This window comes from Triturus cristatus, chromosome 5_1 (assembly GCF_964204655.1).
Source record: "Triturus cristatus chromosome 5_1, aTriCri1.1, whole genome shotgun sequence".
Classification (NCBI taxonomy): domain Eukaryota; kingdom Metazoa; phylum Chordata; class Amphibia; order Caudata; family Salamandridae; genus Triturus; species Triturus cristatus.
Window position 1 is genome coordinate 697,167,185 of NC_140587.1, and position 24,254 is coordinate 697,191,438.

General features: G+C 49.8%; 1 protein-coding gene across 3 annotated transcripts in view; it reads left to right on the forward strand.

Moving 5' to 3' along the window:
• PRKDC (protein kinase, DNA-activated, catalytic subunit) overlaps positions 1-24,254 on the forward strand; it is a 2,754,228-nt gene that overhangs the window by 1,064,887 nt on the left and 1,665,087 nt on the right. For all 3 annotated transcript variants that reach the window (XM_085605657.1, XM_085605658.1, XM_085605659.1), the window contains 2 exons: positions 4,236-4,414; positions 10,777-10,945. In XM_085605657.1, the coding sequence (XP_085461783.1) occupies positions 4,236-4,414; positions 10,777-10,945 (348 nt within the window). The remainder of the gene's footprint in view (positions 1-4,235; positions 4,415-10,776; positions 10,946-24,254) is intronic.

Below are 24,254 nucleotides of genomic sequence, written 5' to 3' on the forward strand. Positions count from 1 at the left end.
GAGCAAGCGATTCACAATAAGAGAGGTGTACCGCGCTGATCCCAGAAAAACAAGCAAAAAGAAACAGAGAAGAAAAAGGAGGCCATGGAAAAAGAGATAAAGACTAAAGAGTCCCCTCCCCCATCCCCCCACCCTGCACCTCTGCGAATGAGTATGGCCCCACCCCCCAGCAGTGTGCCTGTCGCCCTGGAACTAGACCCGAAATATAGAAGAGACAGGGAAAAAAGGAGTAAGAAAGAGCCCCCCCAGACGGGGGGGCGGAGGGAATGTAATAAACTGGAGGAGGGCCTTCAAAACATACCCCCGGCTTCTCCCTCCCGCACGGTGAAGTCTCCCCACAGCAAACAATTAGCAGCACCAAGTTGATCATATCAAAAAAGGAGGGGGGGAGTGGGGAGCATTATGCACCAACTATGCGACTAACCATGAGAGCACGCAACCATGAGTCCGCCTGTCTACTAGGTGACCACTCCCGAAGGATCAGCCTCAGCCTTGACCGCTCTTTGCGATTCTGCCCATGCCTGCCCCTCGACCCAGCACCATGTCCGATGTCCCAAGGTACAGGAGTGTCCAAAAACAGTCGGGAAGCGACGCACACAGGTGGGGTGGAAGTCTCTGAGCATCAGCACGGACCGCTTCATGGGGGGGCGTCTTTTCCAGTGCCGCCCCAGGATCCGCACTGCACACAAGGTCCAGACAGGCTGAAGCAGTCAAATGAGACACACGTTGCTGGAATCGTCCCTGGGCCGCCGGAGACTGCGCACGGGACAAGGCCACCATCTTCCGCTCAGGTCCAATACCTCCGGAGCAGATCAAGCCCACAGTTAGCCGATCACACGGTAGCATACTGTCCGGAGTGTCCGGCTGTACACTAATCGCGGGGGGGGCCGCAACATCTTCCTCCTGTGTGCAGTGTGGAAAGCCACTGTGTACTTGTGGACCAGCATGCCGCCACTGTCCCAACGCTGATACCACACCATCTAGCTTCCTCCCCAGGACCCCGGCGCCATGAGCCAAGGAGTAATGAAGGGCACCAAGGGCCTCCAGGAGGTCGCCGTACCCCAGAGCAGCTCTCTCCGATCGCTCTGCCACACTCCCGACCGTCACACACCCCCAGTCCCGCTGCGTCCCAGCGGACCGGATGGTAGGCTGCATAGTGACAAAATGGCCGCTGGGAAGGCCCGACTCGTATTGGGGCCAGGACCCCGGGACCAACGCCTCAAGGTCCACGTCGCTGAAGACAGGGATCCTGGGGGAGGAACAGATTCAACCGTTGCGCGGTCACGGGCAATAGTCGTCTCCGCCACGGACCAGCTCCCGCAAAAAGCCGGGAGCAGCCCGCAAGGATCAGGCCGAACCAGGGATGGCGTCCGGGCAGCTCACCGTCAAAGGCAGGGGCAAACACCACAGAATCCGAGAATTGCACACCCGGGCATGTCCTCGGTCCGCAGCGCTCAGCAGGGGGGGAGCGACCACAGCAAAATGCAGGCCGAGGGGAGCACCACTCCGGCGGACCGACTCCACCCAGTCACCACAGGCCGCTGTTGTTAAACTGCCGCCCGGCCAAGGCGTCCACTCGAGGTCCCGGCTTCGGGACCGCACGGGCCGCAAAGTTCAATCGCTGATTTCTCCGGCGGTACTGCAGTCAGAAACCTCAGGGTCACACGATCGGTTGCCACTTTCGTTTACGAACACGATCTCGTAGCGCAGAATAAGGATCTCATGCAGGATATCCGTGCGGGATGCGGAGGTTCACGGAGCCGGGAATCTACGCTGCCGTCCCGGTCGCCATCTTGGCTCCTACTCTCTTCAGTACTTTTTGGATGAATTTTAGATTAGTCTACCCAATAACGCTGTCTTTTTGGGATTACAAAAATGGCTCTTATATGGTGAATGCTTGTGTTTCACTTACTATCGTAGACGGTGTGAAGGCTAGTATCAGGACCGTTCTCCATATTATATACTTGCGATCTTGTATGGGTTCGAAGGGTGATTTTATTAGTTTTGCTAGTACTTCATTCAGTTCCCATGCTCACAGTGAGCATTGTGTAGACCGTAACACCTTGAAATGCCCTCAAAGAACTTGATTCTTGATGTTAGTAAGGAAGTTGAGTCTGTGGAGCTTCGAAATCTAGAGATGGCCACCCAATGGACTTCAATTGAGGAATAATTCAAGCCAAATTGTGTCAACTGCCACAGGTACAGGAATGCTTGATTTGGTTCCAAAGCAAGAGGGTGCAGGTCCCTGGATCAGCACCAAATGCACAATCTCTTCCACCTGGCTTGCTAAGTTATTACAGTTGAGGGTGCTCTGGCTTAAGGTAGAACTGCAATACAGCCTGAAAGGATATGTAAAAGGGAGAATTCCATTTAAGAGCTATGCTTTCAATTTGAGAGATCCCGGATTGTGATGAAAAATGTCGATGGCTGCCCAGGTGAATGCAGTGAGCTTTTGATATATGGAGTTCTGTGAACCAATACTGCTGAGGCCATGTAGGTGCCACGAGAATCAATTCACAAGGTTTTCTTTTGATTTTCCTGGTGATCCAGGGAATCCAGATGTAACAAATTGAATTATTATTTGAGGTTGGTGACTACCCACCTCAAGGAATAGTCGCAACTCTTGTCAGGGTAGACCCTCAAAGTCACTAAATGAATTTGAGCTTAGACCTCTCATAGCTATGGCATAGAGCAGACAGGCTTAATTTAGTAGAATGTTTAAAGTATTTATGCAGTACCAAAATAATAATGATTTTAAATGCAAAACAATAAAAATGTGCAACCAAATTCGAAACAGAGAGCAAAATTCCATAAACAAAATTACTTCAAAATGACAAAACTCGAATAAGGGGAACTGGAGATATTTTCTTTTTAATAAAGTTTTAAGTAGGAAAAGCACCATGAAGCATAAAGTGCCGGCGATAGTCAATGATTGCCATAGATCGGGAACGTAGGCCCAATTTATTGCTGATTGCAATGGAGAAGCGGGTCAGATACTTTATACTAGGTTTGTCCTGGTCAAAGATTTTACCTTCTGACATTAGTTCTTTAAGTCCTAAACCACCACCGGTGTACACTTTGGGCCTCAGGAAAGGCACAGGGTGAGGAGCTGAAGCCAACAGCAGGGAACAATCCAGGTCCAATTGCCACTAGTCACCAGGTTAGTTGCAGAACATTGCCTCCTGTAGCTTGTTGTGCTACTGTAGCTTTCACAGGAGTTCAGCCTTATGATCCTTAGAGTCCACTTCCTTGTCCTGGGTGCAAAAGGGAGATGGTCAAGTCCTCTAGGGCTGCTCTCAGGTCACAGACAGCAATACGAATCCTCTTCTGTTCTTCCTAAGGTCCTGGAGTGTTCTAAAGTGGGTGCCTGGAGATGCCACATTGATGCCTTCCATGCACTAGTGGGTGGGAATGACTCCTTGGTGCATCATAACCAATGGGTGGGGAGTGTAGTATGGCAGATTTAGTGTCATCCCAAATGTAACACTAAAATCCAGTTTGGGGTACTCTCTGTACCCACAATAAACCCAAAGACAGAAGTCTGGTAGAACAAAAGTAGGGTTTGCAGCAGTGAGACAGTGAATGCAGAAGAACTGTTTTGGAATCCTGTTTGCCCTCCATTCAAAATCCTCCCAGTGTTGTATGTAAACCCAGCAAACATATCAAGTAGGATTTTAAAGTCAAGCAGGATGTAATACTGTAATCTCCAAAATGGTGCTCACAGCATCCCCCAACATCTTTGTTCGGTTCAGAGGCATCATTGATACCTATTCAGGTCGGCCTATTGTTTGTTCATGGTAGGGCACTTTACAATTTTTTCACACTTATTCAAATGCTAGTTACTGATTTACAGAAGTCTGAGAGCAAATGCAAATTTAGCCTACAGAAACTAGAGGCTGAGAAAATGTAACTTTCTACAAGTTACCTTTCCTTAATATTCATTGAAAATCTGGTCTCACCACTGAATTGAATTTTATTAACTATTAAAAATAGGTGTTTAATTATTTGTTGTTCTTTTCAGGCTTCATCTTTTTAGTATGTAGTCCTGATGTCTGACTTTGGCAGAAGTATGTTTGCTCATTGTCATTGTTTATAGTAAAAACTGAATATAACAAGTGATTTAGGTTAGGAAAAACTTGTTGAGAACATTTATTACATCATCAAATACTTCATAAAATCTTTTGTTGAAAGATTAATGAAAGCATTAATGTGTTTCTCGCAATCTTTCTATCAAGTTAAACGAGCAAGCTTTTGATACCCAAGTCACCAAGAAAATGGGCTATTACAGGATGCTTGAAGTCCTATATTTACGTCTGCCAAAAGAGGATATCTACACAAAGGAGTCCAGAATTAACCAGGCTTTTCATGGGACCTCAAACACAGAAGGAAATGAACTCACCAAGACTCTGATCAAGTAATGTTTTCTACTTTTGTTATAGCTATCACATTTTGTGACACTTGTGAATATTTTGTCAGAGACTTAAAACCCCTAGTTATATTATATTATGTGGTTTCTGCAGACTCTCAACACAGAGGAACACATTGTACAACAATTCTCTTGATATGCTTGTTTGTTTTATATTTTAAAACTTTTTACCCACTTGTTTATGCCATTTTATATACGCTTCTTTCCCTTTTATTTGCTTTGGAATGCACTTTGAAAATTACATGAATATTAGATGTTTAAACATTTAAAAAAATGTTAAGGCTTACATGGGATTTTTATGCACCTTCACTTGCTGTCTGTAGCACAGACTGTACAGGTATTTTAGTTGCAGTCACTCATATGTTTCATATGTTTCATATGTTTTCAGTAATTAGCCGTTGCATTGGAGTTAGCTCATTGCTGACTCAGATTCTTTTATTTGGTTAGAATCGGTTTTTAGAGGCTCCAGCCTATGCCCGAGAAAGTCTCCATGCATTATCATCAGACACATCACATCAGTAACTATAAACAATTATCACATTTGTTTCCAGCCAGAACTATTGTGCATCCCATTTAGAAAAGCTCCTCTAATTTGCTAGATTTCCTTAAAAGAAAGGACAGACTCAGAAAGACTAACACTCATAATACCCAAAACAGTAGATGCTCATTCAACAGGTATTTACTGATGCCAATCATTTATTTCACTTCTGTTTTTTTCCATTTTGCTAAACTGTCATGAAGCATGAGTTTTCCAACACTTCGTTATTTTTTTTTTTTTTTTTTTTTTTGAAAACCTTTATTGACAGTTCAATAAAAACAAGTATGGGCCTACACCCCCCCAGGGCCGGCCGCTAAGCAATCGGAGCAATAACGACAAGTATAAACACAGGCAGCACTTCGGGGAGCAAAATCGTACTGCTAATACTGTGAACAGCGTAAGTAGGGCACCAGGAGAAAGAGGTTTTCATTTTATGATGAGACAAGGCAGAAGGATCAGGTGACAAGCAATTTTAAAACAACGATCACGGATCTGCAGAGTAATGAACGTTAGCGATTTACAGCAATCTATTAGGTCAATGGCGCAAACACAAGAACTTCAGGATGGGGAAGAACATAATATACAGCTGCGCCCGCAGTCCCCCGCCAGAACTCCCCAAGAACACCCCGGAAGTTGTGAACACATGGAACGGCAACGAGGCATAACAAAAGGGGGTGTATCACGCTGATCCCAGAAAAAGAAAAGCAGAAAGAATCAGAAAAGAAAAGGAGGCCATGGAAAAAGAGATAAAAGAATACAGAATCCCCTCCCCCAACCCCCCACCCTGCACCTCTGCAAATGAGTACGGCCCCCCCCCCCCAGCAGTGTGCCTGTCGCCCTGGAACCAGACCCGAAATATAGGATAATAGGGAAAAAGAAGTAGGAAAAGACCCCCACCAGACGGGGGGGTAGAGGAAGTATTTATAAACTGGAGGAGGGCCTTCATAACAGACCCCCGGCTTCACCCTCCCGCACGGTAAAGTTCCCCTAAGGTGAACAAGGAACAGCACAAGGACAATCTTCTCAGACCACGATGGGGAGCATTATGCACCTATTGTGCCAGTAGCCATGTCAGGAGAGCACGCCACCCCTAAGCCCGCCCGTCCACTAGGCGACCACCCCCGAGGGGCAGCCTCATCCCTGACCACTCTTTGGAATTCTGCCCATGCCAACCCCTCGACCCAGCACCATACCCAATGTTCCTAGGCAGAGGAATGTCCAACAACGACAGAGAAGCGGCGCACACAGGCGGGGTGGAAGTCTCTGAGCGTCAACACAGTCCGCCGCGTGAAGAAACCGGCTTCCCAGTGCTGCCCTAGGATCTGCACTGCATGCAAGGTTCAGGAAGGCAGAAGCAGTCAAAGCAGGCATTAGTTGCTGGAGTTGTCCCTGGGTCGCAGGAGGGCATGTACGGGATGAGGCCACCACATCCCACTCAGGTCCAACGCCTCCGGGATAGATCAGGCCCTCAGAAGGTCGAACGCACTGTAGCATACTGGCCGGGGCGTCCAGTTGTGTACTAACCTCAGGGGCGGCCGCCACAGCGTCCTCCTGCGCGCAGTGTGGGTAGTCTCTGTGTTCGTGCGGACAGGCGGGCCGCCACTGCCCCAACTCCGACGCCACACCATCGAGCTTACTCCCCAAGATCACGAAGCCATGAACCAAGGAGGAGTGAAGGGTAACAAGAGCCTCGAGGAGGTCGCCGCACCCCAGCTCAGCTCTCTGCGATCTCGCCGCCACACTCCCAAAAGTTGTACGCTCACAGGCCCGCTGCGGCCCGGCGGACAGGATGGTAGGCTTCATCGCCCAAAGATGGCCGCCAAGTATGCCCGACCCTCACCGGGGCCGGGACAAGCGTCGCGAAGTCCACGTCGTGGGTGACCGGGTTCCGGGGGCAGGCAAAAAACTATCCGTGGTCACGGGCAACAGTCGTCCCCACCACGGACCAGCTCCCGTAGAAATCCGGGGGCGGCCCGCAATGATCGGGGCAGGATACGGACGGCGGCCGGGCAGCTCACCAGCAAGGCAGGGGCAGTCACCGGAGGATCTAGGATTTGCACCCCCGGTCATGCACTCGGTCCGCTACGCTGGGCAGTAGAAGTGACCATGCCGAAATGTAGGCCGAGTTTGGCACCGCTCCAGTGGGCCGACTCCACCCAGTCACCACTGGCCGCTGTTGTCGCACTGCCACCCGGCCACGGCGTCCACTCGATGTCCCGGCTCCAGGGCCGCACAGGCCGCAAAGTTCAGATGCAGTTTTCTCCGGTGATACCGCAGCTAGAAACCTCGGAGTCACACAGTCGGGAGCCCCTCTCCTTCAGAAACACGACCACGTAGCACAGGTTGAGGATCTCAGGCAGGATATCCGTGCGGGATGCGGAGGGTCACGGAGCCGGGAGTCTACGCTGCCGTCCCGGTCGCCATCTTGGCTCCTCCTCCCTCGTTATTTTTAATGGAATATTACAGCACCTAAGCCATACATAAGAATGTGAGAGCAAGAAAAAGATATGAAGCATTAGTCTGCCGATAAATTGGAGCAAGAGCAATACGTTCTTAGATTTGAACCCAGATTGAAAATTCAGCATTGCATTGCGTGTATATAGTATTGCTAGTATTTGGCTCACTCTATATTAAAATCCATTTAAGAAGAGAGTAATGGCAGTAATGGGGAGCCTATGGCCAAAGGGGATATATACTGCACGTACATATCTGATGGAGCTGTCAAAAACCGAAGGGTTTTTGTAAGGCATTCTATACAAGGTTGACTGTGTTCTTGGTTGACATTGCAGATCAGCTCTATTCAAGTAGCAGTACAATATTATCACTTTTGATGGTGGTGCTGACCATCATGAGGCCCAGAACTGATGAAGAGTGATGGGATTTGTTGTAGGGACGGGAATTGTATTAAAGATAGGAATGGAAAAGAGCTGGATGTATAGTATATATCAAGAAAACTTTCCCAGCAGCAAATTGACAAAAGGACTCTTTGAAAAATGAAAATATTTGCATGAATTTCTGAAAATATTCACAGATAGGAGGAAATATTTGCTCTTGTGTGTCTGTTAGTGATGTTGCGATATTGCTACAGAAAAAACGGGGGGATGGGAACCATCATTTCTATATATTCCTGTATACTGTTTTCCAAACTATGAATGTTCATAAAGGACTGTTGAGATAATGTGTAGACAAAACTTAGCTGCAATATAAATTTCCTAGCTGTCGTAAAAGGAAAGTTTAAATTCTATCCATTCTTTCTTCATTCATTTTGCTCAGCAACCCATCATTAGCTTGAAAAACACAACATCAAAGCATAGGACTACAAATTCCATGATTGTTGCAGAAAAAAACAAATGCTCACCAATCAGGGATGATGACCATCAATAAGAACAACCACAAGGAAATGCACTACCTTTTTCTTCATGGGAAAGTCCAGCCTATGATACTTCCACCAATCACTGGTAGTCTTGCTTCTGTTGAAGACCTACAAAAGATGTGCAATAATTACATTAGTCATTCACCACCCTCCTTGTACATATCTAACAACATTAAGGAACATACATTTCATCAAGCATGTATTACTCCTCAGTTGTAACAAAAGTTAATGCTTAATGAGATCGCAAATTCATATAACGTAAGCATAAGTATTTACTGTAAAAAAAAATCGTCAATCAAAATGATATACTTTTGCCATATGGTGTAACCTACTCAAGTAATCGGGTGGGGAGTTAAATTATGGCAGAGTTGAGTTACGTTCACTCTCGGTCGGATAATCCTTGTCTCTGTTTCCTTAATAGAACTGACACTTTCCTTTACAATTGGTAGTACATATTATAATCTATATCGGGACCGGAAGTTTCAATGATGCCACCCCCATCACTAGTTTAAAATAGACCTTTTTCTAAAAGTTAAGTCTGATGATCAATCCGCTCCCCTCAAAATATCTTGCAAGTGACTTCCAACAGAGAAGGCCTTAAATGTCATTGCCCTCATACAGAGTGAGCACCAAAGGAAGAAATATCAATGCCTGCTTATGTCATGACACAACAAACCCATCTTTCAATAGTAGGAGAGGAAACATATCTGAGGATATCAAATTGCTAGTATACGTGGCCTGCTCCACCTCATCCTGTATTTTTGTTAAGATCCCCAGGATATCCAGCAGGTTGTCCTGTCAAGGTTTTCCGGAATGATGTATCCTTTTTTTGGGATCCTTTATGAATCTGGTTATAAAAGTGGTCGTTTTGCCATTGATTTTGGGGGGGGGGGGGGGGGGGGGGGACTGGGTCCCTTGCCTTCAAGGACAGTCTTGGGCTTTCTGCCTTTAGGTGGTCCCTGACCACTTTATCCATAGGCTCCCTCATTCTACTGCCCACAGGCTGATCTACCTTTGCCTGGCACTCGTCACCAAATTCTTCCTCCATGGGAGTGAAGGAACTGCTCCTCTTCACAATCACTCTCCCTCCTTACTCCTACCAGGGTGATCAGGAGAATAGGTGTTTAAACTGGCAAGGGAAACACTGTATATAAGGACCTTCTTAAGCACCTCTTGTAGGCGGGAAAAGCCTGTTAACGTCTCAAATGTGGATTTAGGCCTTCAAGGGCCAAATCGGGCTCAGTGCAGAAATAGGAACCCAGAGCACTACTGCGCACTCCTTATTTTATGATGTGTTGCGTGCAGGTGATATCGAGCAGAGTGTTGTGCTCAAAAAGACAGAAAAATACAAATTGCTGCAGGCAAAATCTGATATTTATTGCAGAGGCCGTCTCCTCTGTGATAGAAAAGAACAGGACGCCTAGCGTGCGTGGCCTTTCTCGCGCTCACAGCGCCCCTGGAGGCGTGGCTTCTCTGAGTGTCTGCACAGCCTACACCCACAGTGCAGGACAGCACAAAAATGCTCTGCCTCAGTGGCGCTAGGCTGCTGTAATGAAAAGGTGGGAAAATGAGGCCTCGCTCTTCAAAGCTCCAGGTTCCACAATAAATACTATAGTTAGAAAAACAGAAACGGTGTATAAAATTAAGCCCATGACTGCTAAATGGGAAGGAAAACAACCTGACACAAAGTACATACTATGCAACTGATCAGTGGTGCATAATATGAAAAACAAGAAAATCCAGAGGTAAAGGCACTTATCTGACTGCTGAATGGTGACGAAAGAGGAAGTGATTTTCCTTGTGGATGTTCATATGTGAATGGTGGTCGTGATCCCTGATTGGTGGAAATTAGTTTTTTGCTGATGGGACTTATGGGATTTGTAGTTTTACATTTGACATTGTTTTGTCAAGTTAATGTTTGGCTGCTGAGAAAAAATAAAGAAAAATACGTTCAGCATAATCTGAGCCTGCTGTACTGACATTGAATCGCACTTTTATGAAAGGCTGTTTTTGCATCATCTTAGTTTGAAAACCTTTGCAAGCATGCATGCACTCAAAGGTGTCACAACTGAGAATTCATTGAAAACAGTGTGGTTTCTCGAAAGCAGTGGATGGCAAAAATGTGTGAGTTAATTGGTATATGAATTATTTTTGTCGTTTGTACTTCTTGCCTATTCCACTCCTCATGTACATTTTTGGCTAATATTAACAATGACTGATTGAGAAACTCTGGCAAAAATAGTTTGCTTTATTAGAATGCTTAAGACTTGAAGTTACAGTATATATGCCTGTAGAAGCATGCTTTCTTTACAAAATATTATTTTTTCGCAAATGATTATGATTTTAGTTTGAATACTTTAGTGCTTGTTACTGAACACAAAAGAACTCCTAATCAGATAAATTAACTTTGGCATCAATTTTTGTCCAATTTTTATTAAGATCTTGCTACGATGCCTTTTCCGAAAACATGACTGGCGAGACACAGCTGCTGGATAAAAGAAGACAGTACCACTGTGCTGCATACAACTGTGCAATTGCAGTGATCAGCTGCGTCTTCACAGAAAGCAAATTCTACCATGGCTTTCTCTTCAGTGAAAAACCTGAAAAGGTATGAAGGAGATTCTGTCTCGAATTTAACCATGACATAATTTATGACCACTTGAAAGTGATACGTGAAGAGATTAGAAATGCGTCTCTGTTGTTTGAGATAAAGGCATGGTATGGAAAGGCAGCCACTGGTTTGATGACTTGTTGAAAGGTTTATTAAAGTTTATCAAACAGCAGTGGATAAAGTTCAGATTACCAGCTTCAGGTACCTTCTCTCTATGTGTTGAAAGGAAATTACCTTGCGCAGGCAGTATGAGTATGTCTACATTTATTTAGAATAGAAAGGAACCCACTCATTTAAGTCTTGATAACTTGGGGTGAAGAAATCATGTAACGTGCCCTCAAATGACATTTTTGTCCTTGGGGAAAATGACCTGCCTGTACCTCTTCGCTGAGATGGGAACATACACCAGTGTGAAATGTATAACCTCATTCAGCTAATCTGTCACATAATGAACACATTTGCACATCAGAGATTTACAATGCACTTCTTTGTATCCTGAAATGATATTCTAACACAGATTGTAGGAAGTACACTGGGAAACATTAAAACTGGGAAATTGCTAAACAGGGTAAAATCATGATAAGGGTGATTAGTTATAAAGGCAAATGTGCGCCTCTTGCAAGAAACTGCTAAATTTGCTCCAAAACAAACTTCAGGGCCACTTAATGCCGCCTTGTAATTCAAAAGAATACTTTGAAAACTGCAGATCTAGTTCAAAGTAACAGCAGCACATGATAGATAAGTCGATATTGTCCAAGAGGGGGCGTGGCTAAGCGAGCCACGATGGCGGTGCGGCTTTGCTGAGGCTCCGCGTCTGGGCGCCTCTCGGCAGCTGTATGGAGTGTATCACCGGGAGCTGATCGATGCACAAGGCATCGGAAAGTGGCAGCATCACGGCGGGGGAGACGGCGGACGCCTGGGCGCATCCCTAGCCCTCCGGACGAGATTTGGTCCGGCTGATGCCGCTGGCGCCGCACCCCGAGCCGTAAGATGGCGACGGAGCGCTTCTGCGCGATGCAAGAGATGCCGTGAGAGGAGACGGGGAAGTTGGCAACGCGTCTCGTCCTGATCGCGCTGACACTCGGAGGGTGTAAGCGGGAAGCGGACCCCCGGAGAGAGACGTGGGGCACCGGAGAACGGAGGGGCATTGCTGGCCCGGGCGCACCCGCCATTTTGAATCTGCTGAGCCCACTGAGACCCGGTGTCGGACCCCTGGGTGGCCCCTGTGTACCCAAGGTACTCCGTGTGACTGGCGCTGAAAGGGGCTAAGAGGGAGCTGGATTTGGATGCGGATGGCAGGACCTGGAGGCATTCAATCGACCTGACCAGCGCTTACCTGACCCTAACATGGCCGCCTACGGGACATCGCATCCCTCTCAATACTGCCGGTGAGGCCTTGCCCCTTGAGCCTACCGAAGAGACGTCCTTCTGGGTGTAACCCGCGGGAGCTGCTGTGCCCTTGCCAGACCTGCTGACCACCTACCCGCCACGGGACTTTGATGGCCTCGCCTCGACAGTGGACCCCGGGAGAGACTTGGGCTTCTCCCCCCCTTGACGCGGCCACGGAGGATCCCCAGAGGCACCAGCCGTCGGTGGAGACCCCGCGGGAGGTGGACTGGTGTTGGGAGCGCCCTGAGTCTGGTGCCTGGTGGCTGGTGCGGACGATTCCTGTGCTTGGTTCACGGAGGGGACCTTGGTGGGCCGGCTCGGGCGGCGACTTCCCTGGGCGACTTCACCCGTGAGACGGCGCGGCTGCGCCTCCCACCCTTCCGTGGATTCCTTGCGTCACTGGGGCTACCCGGACCACGTAGACTCACGATGGGGAAGTCAAAACCCGCGCAGCATCAGGTGATTCCGGAGACGGCCCCGGAGAACATGCCTCGGACCTCGACGTGGTCCCCCCAGCACGGTGGCCTCCACAGACTTATCGATCTCGGACAAGTTGGATAAGGTCCTCGCCGCCATTGAACTATCCCGTCTGTCCATGGAAGAACGCCTTGGTACCCTGGCGACGGATGTAAATCTCCTTCGCGATGACCACTGGAAGTTGGCGGACCGGGTGCGTACGGAGGAGCGGACACTTACGGAAATACAACCCATATTAAAAGAGCAACAACAGACGCTCCAGGGGGTCCTTACTCGCCTAGCTGCGGTGGAAGAGCACGCGCAGGATTTGGAGGGCCGCTCGAGACGCTGCAACATCCGAGTGCTGGGGCTACCGGAGGGAATCGAGGGTGCCGACCCCATTGCATATATGGACACGTGGCTGAAGTAGTTTACCCCACCTGCAGACCGCACACCATTCTTTTCCATAGAACGGGCTCACAGTGTGCCGGCCCGAAAGCCCCTGCCCGGCACGTCTCCTCGACCATTTCTCGCTAAGTTCCTGCACTTCCGGGATAGGGATGCGGTGCTCCGGGCGGCGCGACTAGCTGCACCGTTGCGAATGGAAAACAGCCACATTATGATCTTACCGGACTATGCTCGAGCGGTGCAACAACAGAGATCTTCCTTTCTGGACGTAAAGCGGAGGCTACGGGACAATAAGATCCAATACGCGTTGCTCTTCCCGGCCCGCCTCAAGATTATCTATAAAGGATCCTCCCTCTTCTTCGCATCCGCGGAGGCCGCGCAAGATTGGACAGATCAACACTGCTCGCGGGCATCCGATCCTCGCCCCCAGAGGAGCTCCCCTCTCAAAACTTTCCACGCCCGGAAACAGCCCAAGAAGCTCCGTAACATCGAGTCCCGACCAATGCAAGGCACCCACGACTCGCCGGATCTCGAACAGATTATGCGAGAGAGACGGGAAGTTCTACAAGCGGTGATTGACCTGCACACCACACAACCTTCAGACTCTATAGATCGACCTCCGCACCTGTTCTCATCCGATGGTGACAACGACAGCGACAGCACCGTCTCGGGGGCGGACCGAGCGGCACCCCCCCCCCACGCCACGCCGCAAACTGCAGATGGACTATTGGATGGATCGCCCTCCCCTCCTCTCCCCTGAGGCAACTCGGACACACGGACTCTTGGTATCCTTCTCTACGATGCACACCTAGCACCCATGATATTGCACCCACAGAGACACTCTGCTCCAGATACACGGTGATCCTACTACATGCCCACTCAGCGTGCGGCCTCGCACTAGCACATCGTCACCCCCTATCACATAAAGCAGTTCTCCCCCCTATAGTGTTACGGGAGGTAGTTTGGACACATTGTTACCCATACGATGAATCCTAAGTATTGGGACAGTTTCCCGCATCCCCATACGTTGTTCACACCCCGGTTTGCATATGTCCCAATTCGCCATGGAGTTTCACACCACAGCACATCCTTTTTCCAGGCTTCCAGTCCGCCTGCCCCCCTCCAACGCAGCACGTCCCTGAGGGTCTACTATGCGATTTCTCTAAGGGGCACCACACCCTGCCCCCACACAGGAACCGACCATCTATGGCACGACTGACAACTAGCGCAGACATTAATATACTCACACTCAACACACGTGGTCTACATACCCCACGTAAGTGCTACGCGATATACGCCTATGCGAAACAACAGAAGGCATCTATCCTCTGCTTACAAGAAACCCACCTTAATGCAACCGAAGCCGGCAAACTGCGAATAAAATGGCGCGGACTTCTCTGCGCCACGACCTACTCCTCGTTTGCCAGAGGGGCACTGATATGGATCCGCCCGGGAACCCCTTTTCGGGAACTAAGACGGGTGGTGGACGACGAAGGCAGATACGTCCTACTAGAGGGTCTCTTAGACGGGAGGGCTGTCCTCTTAGGCAGTATATACGCCCCAAATATCGACCAGGATAAATTCTGGGACCGACTCACACTCTCGTTGGCTCAATTCACACAGGTGCCTTGGCTATTAGGAGGGGACTACAACTGTATCCTGGACCCGGTGCTGGACCGCTCACACCCTCCACTCCCACACTCTCCCACCTATAGACAAATAGACCGCTTTAAAGCGTGGGCCGCACACTGGTCCCTCACAGACGCATGGAGGCTACACCATCCCCAGACCCGCATTTACTCTTTCCACTCCATCCCTCATAATTTACGAGTTCGGCTTGACCGATTCTTATGCACGACGGCGCTTCTCCCGCAAATATGCCACTCGGACTATCTGGGTAGAGTCGTTTCCGACCATGATGCGCACCTCCTCGGCCTCCAGTGGCGACGCCCGCACCCCCCTGTTCCTACGTGGCGGCTGTCACGGGAGTGTCTCACGGACCAGACCTTTACACATGACCACCAACGTAGCATCCAAGACTACTTTACGCATAATGCGGGGACCGCGTCGTCAACCCTGGTCGAGTGGGATGGTTTCAAGGTAGTGGCCAGGGGAGAATGCATTCGGTACAGAGCTGGGGTGCGACACACCCTGGAGCAAGCCCTAGAGAAGGCAGAGCAGCAACTGGCTGCGGCCACTAAGGCCGCAGATCAATCAGTGGCGACAGTAACTCAGGTCGCCCACGCCAAATCAGAGTACCAAGTGGCGTGCGTGGACCTGCGTCGTCACAATTTTCGGGCCTACGCAAACCGAATGCATCGGGAACGTGATAGGTCGGGCACACTCCTGGCATGGCTTGCTAAGCAAGATACCGAAGTCCGGCCTATTACTGCAATCATAAACCCCCAGGGTACTCTGGTGCAGTCTCAAGATGAGATCCTCCAGGCGTTCTATCACCACTACTCGGCAGTCTACACCGCTCCCACGTCTCTCGATCCCAGGGCCATCGACCACTTCCTCGACCCTCTCCCCCTTCCCCGAATAGCCTCTGCAGACCGGAAGGGGTTGGACACAAAGATAAAAACAATTGAGATTACAAGTGCGGTACGAGCAATGGCCCGCGGCAAGGCCCCTGGCCTTGACGGGCTCCCACTTGAATATTACGCCACTTTTGCCCCACAGTTGACCTCTCGGCTATCGGCAGTATTGGACTCTGCGCTTAGACTTGGCGAACTGCCCGGCTCTATGAGAGCGTCGGTGATTGTGACATTTCCGAAACCCGACCGTGACCCTCAACTCCTCGCCTCCTACCGTCCCATCACGCTGCTCACAGCTGACTGTAAAATCTTGGGAAAAATTTTGGCGGACAGATACTCTCAAATTATATGCCCGTTAGTACACCCGGACCAATGCGGTTTCGTCCCAGGGAGGAATACCTCTCATAACATTTGGCGCCTCTTTCACATTCAGGATCAGATTGGGGATCGCTTCCCGCACGCGGCGTGTCTGATCTTGGACCTTGAAAAGGCGTTCGACACCCTAACGTGGCAATTCCTCTTTTCAGTCCTCGGGCGGGCGGGTCTCGGCCCCACACTCATAGCCTATACTCGCCTACTCTACACCAATCTTACGTCCCGGATCCGCCTTGGTCGCTATATCTCCCCGGAATTCGCGATACACCGGGGCACGCGACAGGGATGCCCCCTCTCGCCCCTCTTATTCGCACTCGCGGTAGAACCCTTGGCCATCCGGCTCCGTGGGGATGGGCAGACCTGGGGTATCCCACTGGCGGATGTCACACACTGTGTATCCATGTATGCAGACGATCTTCTCATATATATACGGGATGTGACGGCGGATCTCACCGCCGTTGAGACCGCCCTGTCGGAGTTTGCGGAGGCCTCTGGGTTGAGGGTGAACTGGGACAAATCGATGGTCTATCCCCTCCACCCGGACGCCCCCTCTCGGGAGGTCTGGATTGGCGACCGGAAACTGCACTGGGCGACGGAGGGTCCCCGTTACCTCGGGATCCGATTATATCACTCCCCAATCGACATTTTTGAGGGAAACCATCGGAGGGCACTAGCAGGGATACGGCCCTCCATTGGGTTCTGCTGAGTCTACCATTGGCCCCGATTGGCCGGGTAGCCCTGGCAAAGATGATACTGGTCCCGCGGCTTTTGTACTACTTCACCAATCTCCCAGTGATTCCTCCCCGCTCCTTCTTCAACGATTTAGATACGCTTCTCAGCTCTCTGATATGGGGGCAGGGACGGCACAGAATCGCGTTGGCCAAGCTAAGACTGCCCACGACGCAAGGGGGGCTTGGGGCGCCCTCGTTCGAAGCCTACTTCCTGGCGTCGCAGCTCCAATGGCTCTCATATTGGATGGCGGAGCGATGCCTGCTTGAGACATGCACTGTCACGGGATTTGTGCCCCTGCCCGAGCTGCGACGCCTGCTTCTGCCGGGTTCCCGTCCCACGCGAACCTACCCCCTGCAGGTGGACGTTGCCCGGAAATGCGTGCAACGTATCCACCGCATGGCACCGCGCTGCCCTCCGTACACATCATCGTTACCGCTGGTCGGCTGGCCCAGAAATAACGGATTCTTCACACCCGCCATGCTTCGGGAATGGACGGCGAGGGACATTGTCGAAGCGGAAATGCTATTTGACGAGGGACAGCTCAGGCCATACCGACAGCTCATGGAGGAATACGATTTGCCCCCAGGCCAGTTCCTGCTTCACCATCAACTCCTCAGCCACTTTCGACCATATGCTGACCTCACGCACGGGGAACCTCCCACACACCCAGTCCTACACACACTCTTACAACTGGGACGGGGTCGACTCCTTATTACGTGGTTGTATAAATCAATTGGGAACCTAACACCCCCACTGCTGGTGCATCTCCGAGCCCTATGGGAGGAGGAGACGGGACGACCATTTCACGACAGCGAATGGGACAGAGCGATAGAATTCCCCAAAAAAGTATCCAGGAATGCCCGCTTTAAGAATATACAGTTTCACATTCTCCATAGGGCCTATCTGACGCCAGCGCGCCTTCAATGTTTTTATCCCGACACTACATTTCTATGCCCTCGTTGTCAGGCGCAGGATGCTGCCTTCTTTCACATGTTCTGGACCTGTCCGGGCATCCAGAACTATTGGACTTCTATCCACTCAACACTCAGAGACCTCACTGGGCTGACCCATTTGACTACCTGGGAGGGATGCGCGCTGGGTATCCTGGGGCGAAGAAAACGACACAAGGTGTCGATGCACTTCGTCTTCCTGGCCCACCTATTGGCCAAACGCTGTATAGCAATGCACTGGCGGTCCCCTACTGGTCCTCCGCTTGCAGCTTGGGTAGGGGCGGTTCTTAAATGGGCTGCTGCGGAGGAGGACGCAATACGAGAGGAGGAGGCTAAAGGCACCCGTAAAACCCCAGTCTCTTTAGAGTGGGCGCTCCTACTACACCAATTCAGACAATCTCAGACCCCAGCTGCACTGGTAGCCGACATGAATACCCCCGACGCCGCACCACCTCACACGGCCCGAGTCTCCGCGGCGGGGGATCCCCCCCAGTGTCCCCCCGCACCACCCCCGGGCCAGCTGAGTTCCCCCCTCTGCTCACCTGATGCACCCCACGGCTCCTCATCCTGGATTGTGCACACACCCACCCCCCCCTAGATGGGCGGCAGCTATATAGCCGAACGGGCAATGGCAGACTTGGGACATAGCCTAGAACTCATCACCTAGAACTCCATGGCATCCCCCAGTTTGGTTCTCCTCCCTAGTTTTCTTTACAGGCACTGCTTTGCACTCATACAGTCCACTTCCACACGGAACAAGACAGATATGTACCCTCTATACTGACGTTGGTCTATTTGTCCGCTAATGTAAAGTACCCATTTCCATGGCAAGTGATGTATGTATGCTCATATTCTTAAATCCAATAAAAAGAATTAAAAAAAAAAAGTCGATATTGTCCAATGCTAGTTATGTTATTGAAAGGTTTGGGAGCATAGGCGGTTCTGTGGTTTTGTGCATAATATTCCCAGGGCATGGATATATAGCCAAAACCTCGGGCAACTAAACTCGAACACTAATCATTAGAACATTTAGGAACCAGATTACAAAGAATAGGAGTTGTCACAGATTTGATAGAAACAGTTATTATTTTTTTTATCGGTTTACATATTTGTAGACTTAATTATATTTTTGGGCCTTAGAAGAGGAAAAAAGAGGTTGGACAGTAGAGGGGATCTGGAGTATAACAATCTTGTTTCTAGTTAATATTTATATTTTCCTCAGGATTGGACAAGTGTACCTAAAAAGATCTACCATTAGATCCCGCTCATTCGGTTTCTGTTACAGTTGGGGCTTCACTGGTGCATGGAGTAGCTTTTTATTAAGCCCTGAGGTGCTAATGCTGGAGGGTTATTCATAAGTACCAGTGCCTTCTCTATACTTTGGGGGGAATGGACGTCCAGTTCCATCCAACTGCAATGTGAAAAGTGGACGTGGTGGAAAGCGAACATTTCCAAGGTAATTCTTTACTATGGATAGGGGGAGGGCTAGTTTGTACATACTCTTTGTTCATTCACCAGGGACCATTTCATAATGTGTACATATACATAGTACAGAGTTGTACAAATGTTTGCCCTTTGAAAGTGCAAAGCCTTGAAAAGGCAAAAATGTGCACACAGCTCTGCACGGTGCTAGTGCACCCATTCATTATACGGCCCCATGGCCATATATAGTATTGTCCCTTTCTGCTGTACAGCTCGACATAGGGAAACTGTGATTGATTACGGAAGAAAATGCACTCCCCGTTTTGCACAAATTACTTCTTTTTTTGTTGTTAAAGAAACTAAACCGGTCAATAAATCTTTACCACATTAGTTTGTTAAATAACAACCATTATAATTACAGCAAAAAGCTAATATCCGCAGATTCCTTACCCTTGAATATCCCTAGGTTTCAGATACTGAAGATTTTAGAGCAGTATCCATGCATGCCAGTAGGTGGTGTCGTTTGGCTCCGCGTCTGCGTTGTCCACGCCGGAAGTGACCTGTGTGGTACCTATATAGGTACCACCTCAGTTCATTGACGTCTGTTATTTCCTTGAGCTACCCTACAGGTGCTTTTTGACAAGTCTTTTTTGACGTTTGTCGAGTCTTTTGAGATTTTTATCTCCTGGTGTGAGGATCTCCTCAAAGAAACTGGCTGGTTTCAATCCATGTGGGGCCTGTCATAGGCATATGTTGGTGACAGACCCTCACTTGGTGTATTTGTGGTTCCTGGAGCCAGGACACAACTCCAAGGCATGTGAGGACTACTGCGCCATGCAGTCCAAGGGACTGAGGGAGTCATTCCTCAAGCTCCTCGTCATTGTATGCCGGTCGACTCCTTTACGCTAGAGGTCCCATTCTCGTGGGAGGTCCCACGACAGTTTGTGGAGCCCATCCTGACGTTCATCGTCGCACTCAACGTCATTGGGGAAGTCCCACAAACACAAGAAGCTGAGGAAGTCCAAACACTCTTCGACTTCCCTGCACCTATCAAAGTCATCGGACGATACAAGGGAGTGTCGGCACTCCAGGCCCATGAGTCGAAGGCTACTGATTCTGGGTCCCCTCTGTGCTTTCCTGATTTTCCCAGAGCTGGAGTGACACCCACCTAACAAAGAATTTTATGAGGCCATGCGCCTCAGCTTTGGGCGGCCTGGTTCCTCTGGAGTGCCTTTGGACACCACTGGCGCAGTAGGGGCCTCTACTGGGACCACACCGGCGGGTTCACCCTCGGCATCAGTCGGGCCTCAAGGATCCTTCGCTGGATCTACCAGACCCTGACTGAGAACATCTGACTGTTCAGGGGATGTCCAGGCTTCCTTCATGGACATGCCATTTGATGGCTCTCGCCTTGTTTAGGACAAGGCGGGTTTATCGTTGGAGCCCTTCAAGGACAACAGGGCTAAGGCCAGGTCCTTGGGCTTGTGTATGGCCCTTTCTTAACTCCTATTTGCCTTTCATGGCCATGGAAAGGGCCTCCAACCGCACCCATACCCTTCCAACCACCACAGGCAGCAGGTTTCTAAGCCTTTTTGTGGTCGAAGGCATCGGTCTCATAGACCATGTGGGTCAGGCGCCCAGCTGTCTGGTCAGCCCCTCCCTCCCCCAGCAGCTGCTGCCTCTTTAGTCTGCCCCCAGACCATCATGGACTTCCATTGGGAGGCAGGATACGCTATCACCCTATCACCTCCCCCACCGGTGGTCAGTAACATCCGACCTTTGGGTACTCCAGATAGTCCAAAGGGCTACTCACCTCACCTTAGTGACACCCCAACCACCCATGCCACCCACTTGCGATCGGCTGACGCAGGACCATCTCTCCTTGCTCCATCAAGAAGTGCAGGTTCTCTTAGCCAAGGGAGCCATAGAGAGGGTACCTGCATGAGAAGTTGTCGTGGTTATTTCCGTTACTTTCTTGTGCCAAAGAAGTACTGAGGACTTTCATATCCTGGATCTACCCCTTCTCAACCTCTGCTTGAAAAAAGAAAAGTTCAAAATGCTCACGCTCGCCCAAGTTTGGTGTGCCCTAGACATGGGAGACTGGATGGTAGTGTTGTACTTGCCAGATGCATTTTTCCACATCCCCATCCTGCCAGGCTAAAGGTGCTATCTGCGGTTCACTGTGGGCCAAAATCACTATCAGTTTGCTGTGCTACCTTTCGGCTTTTCCAGTACCCCTCAGGTGTTCACAAAGGTGATGCCGATGGTTGCAGCTCATCTGCGGATGTCAAAGATTACGGTCTTCCCTTAACCTCGACTATTGGCTGTTGTAGGTGGGCTTGCCCCAGGCAGTTGTCATCCACCTTCAGACTATGGTGAATCTCCTGCAGTCGCTGGGATTCACTAGCAACATGCCAAAGTTGCAAATGACTCCCTCTCAGAGGCTCCCTTTCATCGGACCTGTTCTGGACAAGGTGAAGTATATGGCCTCTCCTCCCGATAGGTGAGTCTAGGATATTCGGCTATGATTTTCAGACTCTATCCTGGATTTCACTGAGTCTGACTCTGAGGCTGTTGGGCCTCATGGCCTGCTGGTGACACGTCCTCTGGCATATGCGGTCTCTGCAGTGGGGCCTGAAGTTCCAGTGGGTGCAGCATCAGGGGAATATCTTCAACATGCTCCAGATTGCGGAGGGGACTGCAAAAGACCTACAGTGGTGGCTAACAAACCATAATGATGTCAGTGGCAGATACCTCTCCCTTCCCCAACTAGATCTAACAGTGTTGACTGATGCATCACTCCTGGGCTGGGGTGCCCATCTGGGAGAGGTGGAGATCAGAGGTCCGAACTACACATAAACCTGTTGGAGCTTTGGGGGATTAAGTTGGCATTAAAAGCCTTTCTTCCTTCGATCGAAAGAGGGCTGGTACAGGTGTCCACAGACAACGCTACCGCCATGTGGTATTGCAAAAGCGGGGTGGGGTCATGGACCCTCTGTCAAGAGGCTCTGCGCCTCTTGACATGGCTGGAAAGTCAAGGCATTTCCTTGGTGGTGTAGCAACTGGCAGGATCTCTGAATGCCAGAGCAGATGAACTCAGCTGAAGATGCTTAGCGGATCACGAATGACATCTCCACCTGGAGGTGGTGCAATGTCTGTTTCAGCAGTGGGGCCTAGGTTAGATCTATCCTCCACTGCCGAAAACGCATAATGTCAGCAGTTCTGCACACTGGTGTTTCCAAGGCAACTCTCACTCGGAGATACTTTTCATCTTGGGTGGAGCTCCAGCCACCTGTACGCCTTTCTGCCCATACCACTCCTGTCCAGAGTTTTCAAGAAGATCAGGGATGACCGGGCTCAAGACATTCTTGTAGCTTCTGATTGGGCTCAGAGAGTCTGGTATACCATGCTGTTGAGCATGACTATTGGTCCTCCACTCAGGCTGCCTCGTCGGGAGGATCTTCTGTCGCAGCAACAGGGCAGTGTTCTGCACCTGAACCTCTGCACACTCCACCTGCATGCGTGGAGATTTAGCAGGGGTAGTTTTTTAATTTTTTTTATTGACACTTTCATACAAGAATACAAAAAAAAGTGGCATTTCTTACACAGTAGTGCGATACCTTCAATCTGTCAAGTAACAGTATGGAAATAACAGCTTATTTGACTTGTCTTAAGCATTTCTTTGAGTAGTTTCTAGGTTCTGCTTTGACTATGGTACATTACTTTGCACATTCGGCCCAATAGTACATCCGGGTTGACAGGCTACAGGGCAGTCAACACAATACGCGTAGAGGGCGCAGCCCAGGAGGCCAGAACAGGGTTAAGGCTCAGTAGGAATTTATCCTGCTCGAAGTTAGCTGCATATATACTGCCCAAGATTATTTGTGTGCCATCTAGTGTGCCTCTCGCCAGTATGAATCTACCCAGAGGGTCCGCACGCTGTTCCAGGGCTTTGAAAGGGACCTCGATCCTGACCCATATTGATGCGCCCCTGGCGAAGGTGGAATATGACGTAGAGACTACCTGACCCCTCCATTTCTTGCGCAATTCAGCTATCCCCGATGTATTCACGTGGGACTCCTGTAAGCATACTATGTGTGCTCGTCTCCTGTTTAATTGCGCATAGATTCTGTGTCTTTTGTGGATAGACCCTAGCCCCCGTACATTCCAGGTTATTACTTTGTAACTATCTTGCATGTATACTCGAGTTGGACTAATGGTGGAAGCATGTTCTGCGGGAGGTGAGCAGTGGTGTACGGAGCAACATAGGTGACAGGCCAAACCACAAAAACTTCTAAACTACAATCTGCAATACTCTGGCCAGCAGCGAGAACTACGCTGGCCCAAACCATGTGCACAACGGTGCTAACGAGTAACAGTGTACGTGTTGCTTTCGCTGTAGGCAGGTGCCTAGTGAGGTGAGAGCGTTTTGAGCTCCACGCAGCCCGGCCCGCACACAGCAGCGATCATCACAAATTCAATACTTCAGGGATAACTATACGGTGCTATCATAGGAGTCATACATATACACGACAGTGTGATTAACATGCATCATGCCCCATTATTGACTAGGAACTATCCCAGAAACCCATCAGCGGTTTGAGGCGTGATAGTGCTGAACAATGTTATACTGGTCTCTGAATCAGAGTGGACCGAAACGTCCTCCGATGAGTCCGAGAGTATTGAATGAGTTTCGTCACGGAACCTGCTGGCCATCTCCAGCGCCTCCATCCGGTCCCGTAGAGCCTGCTCTGGCGTGGGATTCCCAGTCTTAGCCGCGTGACCTAGTTTGAGGCGTCTCGATTTACGGACCCGTTTGGCTTCGGGGATGTAGCAACAGTCTGCGAAGAGGGGACGGACCCCCCGGGGGGGGGGACATTATTTCAAGCCATTCTTCCACCTCATCTGGTGTGTCGAAGAACGGAGTCTTTTGGTCGAGGATTACTTTTAACTTTGCCGGGAACAGCAGCGCATATTTAATGTTCAGTGCCCTGAGTTTTTCTTTGCGTCTTGATAGAGGGAGCGTCTGCGTTGGAC